At 39.2% G+C, this 12,824-nt stretch overlaps 1 protein-coding gene across 1 annotated transcript in view; it reads right to left on the reverse strand.

Moving 5' to 3' along the window:
- The window catches only part of LOC102051943 (V-type proton ATPase subunit S1), a 56,293-nt gene extending 44,835 nt beyond the window's left edge, over nt 1-11,458 (reverse strand). The window contains exons 1-3 of the mRNA XM_005441799.4: nt 11,268-11,458; nt 3,514-3,640; nt 3,343-3,411 (exon numbers count right to left, since the gene is read on the reverse strand). Of these exons, the coding sequence (XP_005441856.2) occupies nt 3,343-3,411; nt 3,514-3,640; nt 11,268-11,434 (363 nt within the window). The 5' untranslated portion in view covers nt 11,435-11,458. The remainder of the gene's footprint in view (nt 1-3,342; nt 3,412-3,513; nt 3,641-11,267) is intronic.
- Nucleotides 11,459-12,824: the final 1,366 nt, after the last annotated feature.

Consider the following 12,824-nt stretch of genomic DNA (forward strand, 5'->3'; position numbering starts at 1 on the left):
AAAGCAAACCTGAAGTCCAAGAATGGAAGGAACTATTCCAAAGAATCAAATACAGACTATAGGGTCTGTTCTGTTCTATAGGTTCATAAATTATCTGGTAAAAAGGCATCAATATTGAGCTAATGAAATATGCTGATTATGCTGAATTATTCAACATAGTAAAGACAAGGGCTGACTGATGAACTGTAGAAGCACCTCCTGGTACAACATCTTGGGCAACAAAGTACCTGATGAGATTCAATGTAAATTGATTTCAGCAGAGCACAGGGTAAGAAAAACAACAGTAATTTTATGTACACAGTAATAGATAATAGACTCAGAACCAAGTGTTAGCCTTCAGTAATGAAACCTTAGAAGGCACACAGCTCTGAAAATGGCAATTCAGTGGCTGCTCGTGATCAGAATTGAAGAATCAAATATTAGTATTTTTTTTGGAAAAGGCTAGAGAACAAAGCATCACCATGCCACTTTATAAATCCATGATGAACTTATATCTCGATTATTATGCAGTCCCGCGTGTCCCCTTGTCAAAAAATAATATAATAAAACTGAAAGAGGTAAAGAGAAAGGAAATAAAGACAATCAAAACTATAGTAGGACCTCTGTACCACATGTGACTAAATAGTCCTCCTTAGTCTATGAGCACTGAGTGAGGATACAATGGAGATATAGAACCACGAATAGTAATGACTTACAATAATAATTCTGCAGCTGCACAGCTGGCCACTAATTGGAGTGTGTTACCATACACTGCAGTTCTAAGGAGCTGAGTATTGCCTGGGGAAAGCCGAAGCCAATATTAAAGAAAAATAGTTCGTAGGGTAGGTGAGTACTTGACAAAAAAGTTCCCCAAGTGCTAATCTTTGTATTTTATTATTTAATTTAAAAGTTCTTTGAAAGTTTAAGATAAATTATCTGCCTACAAGATTCCTTTTGTATTAACTGGAAATAGAATTCTTTTATTGCATACAAACCCATTGATCCCAAAAGCTCAAAACAGCTGCTAATGTAGCTGAACACATCTAATATCTGCAAATGTCTCTGTGGTTTACAAGCCTATAACTATTTTACAAATAACACTTTCATCTTGGAGTACACATGCTGCTACACGCACATATACATTCTAACTGAGATCTCCAGTTTAGGTTTGTGAATAAATTTGTATTTCTGAAGTTCAAAAGGAGGATACTCAAGTGACATGGAACATCTATTATAGCTTAACGAATCACTTGTATAGTATGGAGTGTGAAGGTATAAAAATTTGTGATTATGCAACATCAAAGATTCTAATTTCCCCAGTGATAAAATTCAGACCTGAACTTCACCTTGTCCTGTGTTCTGTGAATATTATGGCACAGTCTTTCATAGCATGATTAAGAACATATTTCTTTTCCAAAGTAGCTCAAGTGGAGTGCAACTGAACAAATTTTTGTAGCCTCTGTTACAAGATCTCCAAGATGGAACTGGATCATTTTTATAATGATAGTTTCTGGCCTTAACAGCTACAAATCTATGCAACAGATATTGACAAAATTCTCCATACGGACACCTAGGTGAAAAAGAAATATTTAATTTATACATCTCATTTTCTTTCATTCAAGTTACAGCACTTCACCCCCACAAAACTATGCTAGAAAAGTATTAAGATTGCCAAGTCAAACACAACAAATCTAGGAAGTGCTGGAGTTAAGGTGAGCAATCTGTCAAAAGAAACTTTCAAGTTTTAAAGAAGCTGTAATGAGAAAAGGTTTCTCAGCTCCAAGAGAGAAATGGACCAGAGGCAAGGTCAGAAAGCAAACAATTACTGACGTTTATTCAGCTTGTTGAAAACCCAGGTTAAATATCTTTGCTCTGCCAGATACAGACCAATCTTTGTCTGTACAATCATACGGTACAAGACAATTCCTCCTTTAGCTGAGGACCTCCTCACTAGTTCTCCCTAGTTCCCCAGTCCACTCAGTCTACCACTTGATTTCTAAACCTGACCACCTCTGGACTCATCTCTAGCCTTTGGCTATAAGCTCTATCTACAGTGCTGATGGAGTCCTGATTACAAGGCAAAAGAAGAAAGTTTTAAATACTGTAATATCCCTCCTCTTAAACACCCAGGGCCTACCTAAGTAAGACTACCACATCATTAGGACCTTGCAATGCCATGTGTAATTTTCACACAGCCACTGAAATCAAACGAGTTTTGCAGTCAGGCAGCAACAAAATTTGCTCCAGACACAGCCGTGCATAGATTTTAAACCCAGAGAAGATAAGACATATCAGAGAAGTACAGTACATCTGCCTGTGGACACAACTGCTGATCCTTATACTACAAATTAATACTGCTTCCATCCATTCCTCAGAAAACTCATGTACATACTCTGAATAGTTGTTTTTATTCCAGCACCAGTGTTAAAATGCTGTTATATATGGCAAAGAGATTAAGATCTCCAGCGTCAGTGACACTAGGAAGACATGAGGTTCTTAGTATAGATGTAGAGACAGGTAATGTGTGAATATTTATGTATTTAATTATACATGCAGCTTGCTGTGTGGTGCTTGGGAGTTTACACTTCCTTGTGTGCTCTGATACCAGTTATGTTACTAATAACTCTGTTCATCCTGCACTGCCTGCAGGAATGCCTTTATGGCTTCCATGTGTGAACACTTAATTTGTCTAATTACAGTTCAATATACTGTCATGTAAGTACAACCATAGATGCTGTGCTCAAAATCTGTAAACCTCCTCAGTGAGGACAGAAGTTGAAATTGCTGACTGGCTGAGGAGGGGTCCATTTTAGATTCTGTGCCTGGAGTTTATTTCAAGTTACTCAAGTAGTACAACTTTTGTTCATGAAGATTAAAGCAATCCAGTATCTAGGCATATATTAACTACATTCAAACACAGAACGGTTAACTCCCTGCAGGAGCTTCAATTTCTGTGAAAATAAAATGGGTGCTCAATTCTGAAAATCAACGATAAATAATTGATTCCTATAACCTCTTTTCTTCTCATGGCTTCAAAACAGGATTTTGGGATGTCAGTCTTGAAGTTTATATTGTTTTTTACAAACCAAAATTGCAGCACTTTTAGGAACAATTTTGTCAGTTATGATGAACTCTGAAAACTTGATCTTCAGAAATAAAATAGCTACAAAACACACTTCTGCAAAGTCAGTTGATTTCCTTTGCCCATCTGCTTAAACTGGAGTAATCTCAATAAATAATTTAAATAGGAAAAATGCTGTAATTCAGTTTAATTTTCCCAATTACTGTCTGTTTGCATCTTGCTTCATCTTTTTTTAAATTTTGAATACTGCATATAAAGAAATAAAAGAGAGAAATGCTTGCCTGAACATTTTGAAATGGGTTCTTGTTACCGTAGGATTCACTGAGGTATGTGAAATCATCTATGCTAAGCTGAAAAACAAAAAGAGTTGATTGGTGAGAAGTCACAGCATCTCATTTCAGTACAGACTTGTACTTGGCATTGGTGAGAGAAAAGGAATTAATGTTACATACCGTATCTTGTAGGAATACGATGAGATGTCTGGAATTCTGGGTAAAAACAGGTTGCAAGAGTACAGTCAGCTCCTGCGCTGACACAACGTGTCCTTCATGCAAAGCAGTGTCTGGATTACACTGTGATCTAAAAAGAAATTTATTTTTTTTTCTGTAAAATTTGTTACCAATGATGACACCTCTTCTGTTTTTAACTATGCAGCAGCAGCTAATAATATCATCATCTTTGGATTAAGACCAGGCTTACAGTTCAGTTTACTTCCATTCTACTCAAGAGGAAAAGAACTTGCCCGTTTATGCACATATCACATTAACTGTGTTACAGCAGGAATGAAATTGGTCCAATCAAGATAACTGCCTCTCTCTACTTTTTGTTTGTGTACAACAGCACAGTTGCATCTTTCAAAAAAAATAGCCACTAAGTGAAATCAAGAAGAATATGTTTAAAACCTTCAGAGAGGATTCCCAGAGGAATTCCCAACTCCAAAACATTTTTCAGTGCTGTCAGACATCTTGGTGGCCAGAGAGGAGTAGAACTCAGGCTAGACCACAAGTTGTCATAAACCAGTATTTGTTCAAAAACGTTTTGTTAAGTAAAAGTGGCTTTTCATTGTTGGTGTAAACAATATGATATCTTATAAGGTTTTCATGAGGAAAGAACTGTTCTGCAGAACCAGCTCAGAAAAGCCACCTTTCCAGATGTAGGAGCTCTTCTGAACAGAACGTCTCAGGACACCAGGAAAAGCTTAGGATTCTTTTGCCAAACTGTCATTAAGAGGATAAGACAGAGAGATAACTCATCTATTTAGTTTTGCTGGGCCAAAAAACAGTTATAGACAAAACAAGGGGTGGCATTATTCTTTCAACACCTGATTGGGATTTTAACAGTATGTAACGTGGGTCTGTAGGGATTCAATTTATCATGAAAATTTTGGTCCTAGGTGTTTTGGCTAAGGTAAAATTGCCATTCTGTAAAAAAACCCAGAGCTTGAAGTATAACCTCCCATTTTCCCCAAACATGCATCTGTTGCTAAAGCCTGAAAAATCAAGTACTCTGGACCCCTAATGGGTTCTAATTACAAAGAACAGAAAATAGAGAATTGCTGTGTGCTGTAGCATCACCTATTTTATGATTGCAATTTAGTGACTGAAATGCTGATTACATTTTCCAACCCAAAAGCAATTCAAAAATTACCCTTGAACACCACGTTTTTATGAATAACAATCTTTGCAGTCTCTATAGATGGAGGCAGAACAGGGGTGATGAATGAACACATACGGGGGGTTGATGTTGTTTCTTGGATAAGGAAAAACTGTATTTCGCTTCAAGACATTCCAGTAATTCCAGTGATGATTGCCAAGGGTGAATCAAAAACTTCAAATTGCACCCACAGCAGAGATAAAAAGCATGCCGTCCTGCAGTACTAGATACCCAGGTCTCTTCAGATTTTGGGGTTTGGGGGAGTGTTAGAGCAAACCATACATGTGGAAAACTTTCAGGACAACATGCTCCAGATGTTAAAATCAAATTCTAGTAGATCTTCTGTCTCAGTTTTCAAGCTTAAGAAGTAAATCGTGTTGTTCAGGAAGGAAATTTTTGTCTAATTGGTTGAAATTACCATTTGATATTTTTAGTTTTACTCTGCATCTTCACTTGTTAGTTAATTTGTGCTTGGAAATCCACATTCACTTATATTTATGAAGTCCAGTAACAGAAATTGTAACAGACTTGCCTCAACTTTTCAGAAAAGTCAAACCTCATGATCTCAAATATTTAATTGTAATCATTAAAAATAAGATATTTGAAAACACAAAAACTCCCAAAGATTCAGAATGACTACTCAGGAACTTTCTGCCCTTGTGGCCAAGAAGGCCAACGGGGGGATCCTGGGGGGCATTAGGAGGATCGTGGCCAGCAGGTCGAGGGAGGTGATCCTGCCCCTCTGCCCTGCCCTGGTGAGGCCACATCTGGAGCGCTGTGTCCAGTGCTGGGCTCCCCAGTTCAAGGGAGACAGGGAACTACTGGAGAGGGCCCAGCGGAGGGCTACAGGGATGGTGAGGGGACTGGAGCATCTCCCCTGTGAGGGAAGGCTGAGGGAGCTGAGCCTGTGTAACCTGGGGAAGAGACGGCTGAGGGGGGATCTTGTCAATGCCTACAAATATCTTAGGGGAGAGTGTCAGGAGGATGGGGCCAGGCTCTTTTCAGTGGTGCCCAGTGACAGGGCAAGGGGCAACGGGCACGAACTGCCACACAGGAAGGTCCATCTGAATATGAGGCAGAACTTTACTGTGAGGGTGACAGAGCACTGGAACAGGCTGCCCAGAGAGGCTGTGGAGTCTCCTTCTCTGGAGACATTAAAAACCTGCCTGTACACAGTCCTGTGCCACCTGCTGTAGGTGAAGCTGCTTTAGCAGGCGGTTGGGCTAGATGACCTCCAGAGGTCCCTTCCAGCCCTGACCATTCTGTGATTCTGTGATTGCATGGCCACACCAAAATACTAATGATATTAAAGGAAAAGAAGATAGATTAAGAGATGTTAAAAAATGGCTTCTGTGAAAGGAAATATCTTGGTATATTTATTTCTAAAACTATCTCAATAAACCTATTTTGTGCCTAATCTTAGAAAAAATTGAAGATTTTGAGAGCTTTTGGGACTTGCAATTAAGAATAAAAGGTAAAAGCACATGAAATAAAAGTAAGCTATTTGCAGCAGCACAATGGCAAAGGCTTTTGTTGTGAACTGAAACCTCAGAAGTGTAATGATCCTGTTCTATAGCTTGAAAAGCGCCTTTTGAGAGACCCTTTAGCTTCCAAGCAGTCAACTTCAGTAACTCCAGCATCATCATGAGAAAAATAAATCTACACGTTGGTTAATAATTCTATTCTAATGCAGCATTTACCTAATACTTACCTTCAACATATTATACATGCATTGATTTTGCTTCATTTAAAGTAGTTTGCTGAGCACTATGCGTGGCATCAGGCAAGGCTACACCCTTCACTGAACGGGCTGCTACTGTCAGCTGGGTGCAATAACATTCTCACCACGGTTCAGATGGGAGATGTCGGTATGTTTTATTAGCTGGTTTACTGTGAATTGCAGAGAGTGCATCACAGGTACACTGATAGTGTGCTTTTGCTGTGTGCAATGAACTGGTCCACCCATTTGAACTCTTCACCTCAAGCGGTCAGCAAGAGATCAGTAAGGGATGGCATAGGATGAAACAGGCAGTAGGCCAAGACACGGATCTATTGCTCCCACAAAATTTTATGACCAAAGATGCACAGCCTCGTGCAGTCATCTGCATGCCAAGAACATCAGACTTAACCTCGCCACCTTAGAACCATTCTGGGGTCCTCAGCCATGAGGGCTCACGATGATTAGCATCTCTGTAATGTATGTGCTTTCCTGCTGGTTAAAAAGGAGGAAACTTGAAATCTCAGCTGCTCTCTCTTTTCTCCAATAGTTAGACAATGCACTAAAGAGAGGAAAGAAAGCTTAGCTTGGTATTTTGCTGCTTTCTTGTCCCTAAGTGCTCTGGCATGACAAGTTTAAGCATGCAGATTCTTCTCTGACCAGTGTTCTTTCTAGGTGGGACTGGGATTTGAGCACTTGTTCTTGATGGAAGCAAAGACTTCAAGGTTCCTTGTATCTGGACCAGAAGGGCAGCTGCTAAGATAACAGGACTTCTATTATGCTAACTTTTGAGCTTACATTTTTGCTTTGTAGCTGGCTTCTGAACTCTTCCCTACAAGTTAGTCTTGTTAGTTGTCTCTTTGAGTCACCTTGTGATTACCGTATAAGAAATTATACTTACTCCTACACAGCAGAAGTAAACTGGCATGCATGTTAGCACACAATATCCCCATATAAGTCCATTAAATGTACAGCTAAATCATTTTTCTGTTCCACTGTATCCTTTTCATATTCCGCATACTTCCTGCAGATTTTTCAGTAAATTCCTTTCAATTTTAGGAAATCGTGCAAATGTGCTATTTGACATTAACACCTTCTCAAAGTTACTTATAATCTGGATTTGCCAGAAAAGGATTAATTTCTCAATATAAGCATAGCATAAATGAAGGTAGTAATATATTTTCAGTGTCTGTAGGCAAAAATCATTCCTGAAACAAACACATGAGGGGGCAACAGCAAAAGCAAATTTTAACTCCTCAAGGTCCCTCTCTAATCTGTGGAGGGAATTAAATTATTAAATTATTTCAAAATGGCTAAATCAAGTTTCTGCTGTGTATCATATGCAAGAGGAACCTGTCCATCTCTTCTGCTTCAAAAAGCAACTAAGGGATACTAGTTTAAAGGCTAATATAAGATAAAGGTCAGTTTTTCCAGGCCAAAATTATCTAGAGAGTCTCCACTGATATATTACTATTCCTTTGTGAAAAGCAGGACACTGTGACTTACTGAGTTGTTCCCATTTCATCTTTCTATGAAGTTCAATGGAGAAAGATTGTTGCTTGGTAGAAAACATTTATTTTTCTGAAAGTAGAGATCTGCATTTTTCTTTCTAGAGGAAAGAGCTATTTGATTTTCTAATGTCCCTGTAAAGGTTTATATCACACTCACCTTATGCTTTGTACACTGCATGTGTTTGTCAGTCGCAGCTTTCATCTGTATCTGACACCTAACATTATCTTTAACAGCACGATTACAGTGCAATAATAACGCCTAAAAGAGAGACTCTGAAGTGTTACATTCCTCTAATATATTTGTTCTGAGACACAGCTTTACAAACACTGGCTAGTTCTAAAGGAGACCAAAATGTATTATCCTTCAACTATTCGACATCCAATCCTACCCGATAACCTGGGAGATGGTCATGGAATTGATCAGTGAATTTCAGCTTCTGTTGAACAACGAATCACTGAACTTTTAAATTGGTGGGGCATGTTTCCACAAAGCGAACAGAAATCCGTTGGTAATTGCTGCACTTTCTAAGTTACCCTTCCTAAAACTCTTAGTAGTAGTCTCCAGATTTTGTAAGCCTGTAGATCACACACTGCAGAGAACCAAGATGTAAGTCACAGAGTTAATGGTTAGCAACCAGGAGGGAGTTGCTGTTACTGTTTCTTTATTTCATAAAATAACATAAATCTTTTCAGTTGCTTCATTGACTTTCACTAGAACTAATTTCTGCCCCACAAGAACTTCACCTTTCAAAAATGCAAAGGTCATGGTGGGAGGAACACTTCTTCCAGAAAATGTTCTGTTTCTGAAAACATGAAACTGGTTCAGTCAGGTCACTATCTTGATTTTCGTGCTCTGCATTTGCGTAAACCTGAACAACCTGCAGTAAAGCAAGCTGCTACTTGCATCTTGGTGGAAAGTTTGCTTTTATGACCACATGGGATTAACTGATAACGTTTTGCTCATATTGACAACAGGTGTGTTGTTTATATAAACTAGGAAGTAGGTCAAAGGAAGCACTGATCTTTTCTTAGACTCTTAGGACCACTTCTACCCTAAGAACAACTCTTTCCAACATTTACTTTGCTTTTAAATACAGAGGCTTAGTACTCATCCACCTCTGTCATAAAGAGGTGAATCAATTAAGTATTCTGAATATTAAAAAAAAGCCTTGACATTGAGACATCCATTTATTTCTTTCAGGGGGAAAAAAAAAAGTCAAAGTTACCGAATCAAACTTTATAAAAATTTGAAGATTTCTATATGCTATGGCCCCTCAAGGACCACAGATTCAGTTTCTGGAAATGCTTAAGAGATGGGTAGACATATGTCAAAGCTGGAATTAATTAGTGCTGGGAATAATACAATGTCCAGGATATGTATGAAAGAAACACAATCAATACCTCCTGCATATCTGTTTTCCATGGCCCTCAACATTACAGCATAACACATAAAAAAAAAAACCAAACCAAAACCAAAAAACCAAAACCAAAAGTAGCACGTTTGTGCATATGGCACTATACACAGAGAAAGATCTTCTGATGAACTTAATCTCATTCCTGATGTTCATAAAATTTTTGAATCCTCCTATTGCTGTCTTAAAATTACCACACGAAGAAGCAACAGAAAAAAAAAAGGGGGGGTGGGGTGGTGGATGGAAATTAACGAGATTTAGCTCTCAGATTTAAATCTTAATAACGTCACCTAAAGACAAGAGATTTACACTGGGATAAATGAGAGCAGAATTTAGTCTAATTTTCTTCCTAGTGACAGCTAGATAATTCAGTGTCTCAAACATGTTGAAGAATGGTTCGAGGCGTCATGAAAAGTAGAGTGAATCCACCGCAACTAGCTGAGAGGATAATTACCTCCCAAGAAGCCATTGGTTTGGTTCGTTTCTCAGTTTACAGAAGAGCGAACCACAACACTCTGGGAATTAACAAAGCAATAAAGATACAAAAGAATGAAATCCCATTAATTCAGACTTGACAGGAATTGATGACCAAAGGAGTTTGGAAGCAAAACTCCACCTGCCCAGGCACACACAGCTTGGTCATGCCAGCAAACGGACCCAACAGGAATCCCCATCACTGCAGCCCCTTCTGTTCATCCTTACAGCAAAAGTGAGGGTTGAACTGTGCACCAAAGCTATCTGTGGTATAGGAGAGCATTTTAGTTTAGCTTTTTAAAAATTATTTTATTTTATTCATTAGAGAAATTAATAAATACCCAGCTGAGATCAGGCCTGTTAAATTAGGTATAATACATATGTGCTTGCAGAGGGTATGAGGTGAACTGTCCACAAGAGGGTTTAAAATTTAGATAAACTAGGTTAAGAATACAAAGGATTTAGGAATTAGGAGGAGAGTCAAGTGATGTACTCGGGCCAAAGCACACCTTAGGGAAACCTAGGGTCACAGCAGATCTGTTGTCACCTTCCCACCCAGCACAGGATTTGCCGTTAGCCCTTCCTACCAGTCTTGTGATCCCATAAGCCCCTCAGAAGCCTTTTCTTACAAATCTATGACATTGGCTTACTGTATTTTGGGGCAGTACTTCCTAGGCAAAAACCAGTGTGTATGCCCTGCAGAGACAGCCTCATGAGTAAGTGGCACACAGTCTTCTGACGATTTTATATATCCAGTACCCCACGTGAAGCTACTGCATTGCCCAAGCTGCTGTATTTCTGGAAATCCTCAGTAACTATATAAAAACCTTAAAGTCTGCATGAATAAAATTCCTGGGGAAAAGGTCTGTATCTGGCTCTTTCAAGACAGTTCAAAGTCTTATTTCATAAGTATAGCAAACCCCTGCGTTCACATGTGTCTTTGGATCTGTTGACACTCTGCAGTTGTTTCTAACACTGATGTCTACAGGCACAGCAGTGTATTCCATTAAAAAACCTGCACTGAAAAGAAACTAAAGTGAAAAGTCAGGATTCAGGAGTTAGGAAATGCAAGGATTACGGTTGCCCAGAGAGTTTTTGGCCAGGTCCTTTTTGTGAGACTGTCTTATGTTGTGCCTTTAAGTCATGACGTCTCCAGCAGTGGAGTTCAAGGTTGCCTTAGGGTGAATAAAGCATATCTACTTCAGATTTGAAAAACATGGATTTTATTTAACTTTTAATGCCCAGCTTGGAACACTAAAATTATAAATAAAAATGGGTAAATTCATCTGTTAGGTTGTTTGATTGCTGAGAGGCAAATTTATTTATTGGGGAATTTTATTGCCCAGAGGTTATTTACCAGAACTGATGACATACGCTATATTCTGCACACACACACAGCCACAGCATAAGCAGAGATACCGTTTTATTAGATTTCTTACCTCTGAGTTGTCCAAAGCAGCATCGGCACATGGTCCCCTGACAGAGACGTTTTGAACAGCACAGTGAGCGTGCACAACAGCAGGGCTGAAGCAGCAGAGCAGAGCTGCGTCATGACTCCAGGGCAGCGTGCACGGAACTGGCCAGCTGCAAGGGAAAGTCTGAGCATACAAACAGCTGCGCTTCCCGGTTCAGTTGCAGCTATCCGGATTCAGCCAGGCTGCTGGGTGAGGTTGCTCTCTAACAACACTGAGAATTTTCAAAACATGGATTTCCTTAGCTTGAAGCTGGGAGGTACACGTATTTTTTAATAACTTTCAGGTTCGTGATTCAAGCAGCTCATAAAACTCTCCACAGTATAAGCACTGACAGATCCCTCTAACATTCTAGTAACAAGGGAGAGTCATGAAGTCCAAACTCCTGTCCTGCTCTTTTCTAACTGCCTGATAACCACAGGCTGATAGCAGAGTTGCTCAACTTCAAAATGGAGTTTATAGAAAAGTTTTCTGTACTGTACAAAATGTATTCTGCAGAACTTCTATCTTCTTCCCCTGCTACATATTCTCGTGTCCCTCAGCTTAGCTCTTTCACATGTACTGAGAGCTGGTGTCACACATTTGGGTGTTGACAGCTTTGAAATCTGCAGTAAATCTAGCCATTGCAGATTCCAGCAAGAAGGAAGAGAGTGAGAAAATTGTATGTTTGGAGTGTATCCACTGAAACATGGAATTGTTCAGCTATCTTTTGCATGCAGCAGTGCTATCCCAAAAATCAAACCCATCAAAAGTCAGGAGCAAATTATAATAACTTCAGAACCTGACATGACTTTAATCAATTTCACAAGTCTCATGCAAGATCAAAATAGCCATGGAGAATTTCTTCATGCTGGGAAGCAAATTCCTCTGGCATACTTTTTTGCTGCTGCCAAGCTCTGAGCTGTTTCTGCACCTTGTGACTACATTAGGCAGCAGCAGTCACTCCGCACGTGTTCAGCACAGGGCACGGATGCATCTTCACCATCAGAACAAGATGTTAGGGATAATACACAAAAGGGAATTGTTAGTTATGTTAAACCAAGTTCTGATAAAAGAAAAATAAGGAAGCACAACCAAAATTGTAAGATGTAAACAGATGTCACAAGACATGCACTTCTGAATCTGAACACACATAGCGTGATTAATTAAATCCATTTGCCTTAACTCAGAACATGCTGTTAGAGGCTGTTGTCTAATGTAAGGCAATTTGTTCATCACTTCAATCTGAAATCAGATTTCTGAGGCAAAAATAATAATTTTGAGGGAAGCAATAAAACCAATCACCTACATGTTGCTGCTCTTCTCCATGTTATCTTTACGTAACACCGAATATAACTCTTTAATTGCATTTTTTCCTCTTCTCAGAGATGTATTAGAAAACCTTCATCTTCCTTTTCACAAGCCACTGTTTGATCCTCTGTTTTAGGGCCCGTATAGTTAAGACAGAGCACAAAGACAGGGTAGAACTGGAATGCCCTAGGGACAATTTAGTATGAGTTGGAATAGCTCAGTCAACACAAGCAA

This window comes from Falco cherrug, chromosome 5, assembly GCF_023634085.1.
Source record: "Falco cherrug isolate bFalChe1 chromosome 5, bFalChe1.pri, whole genome shotgun sequence".
NCBI lineage: Eukaryota > Metazoa > Chordata > Aves > Falconiformes > Falconidae > Falco > Falco cherrug.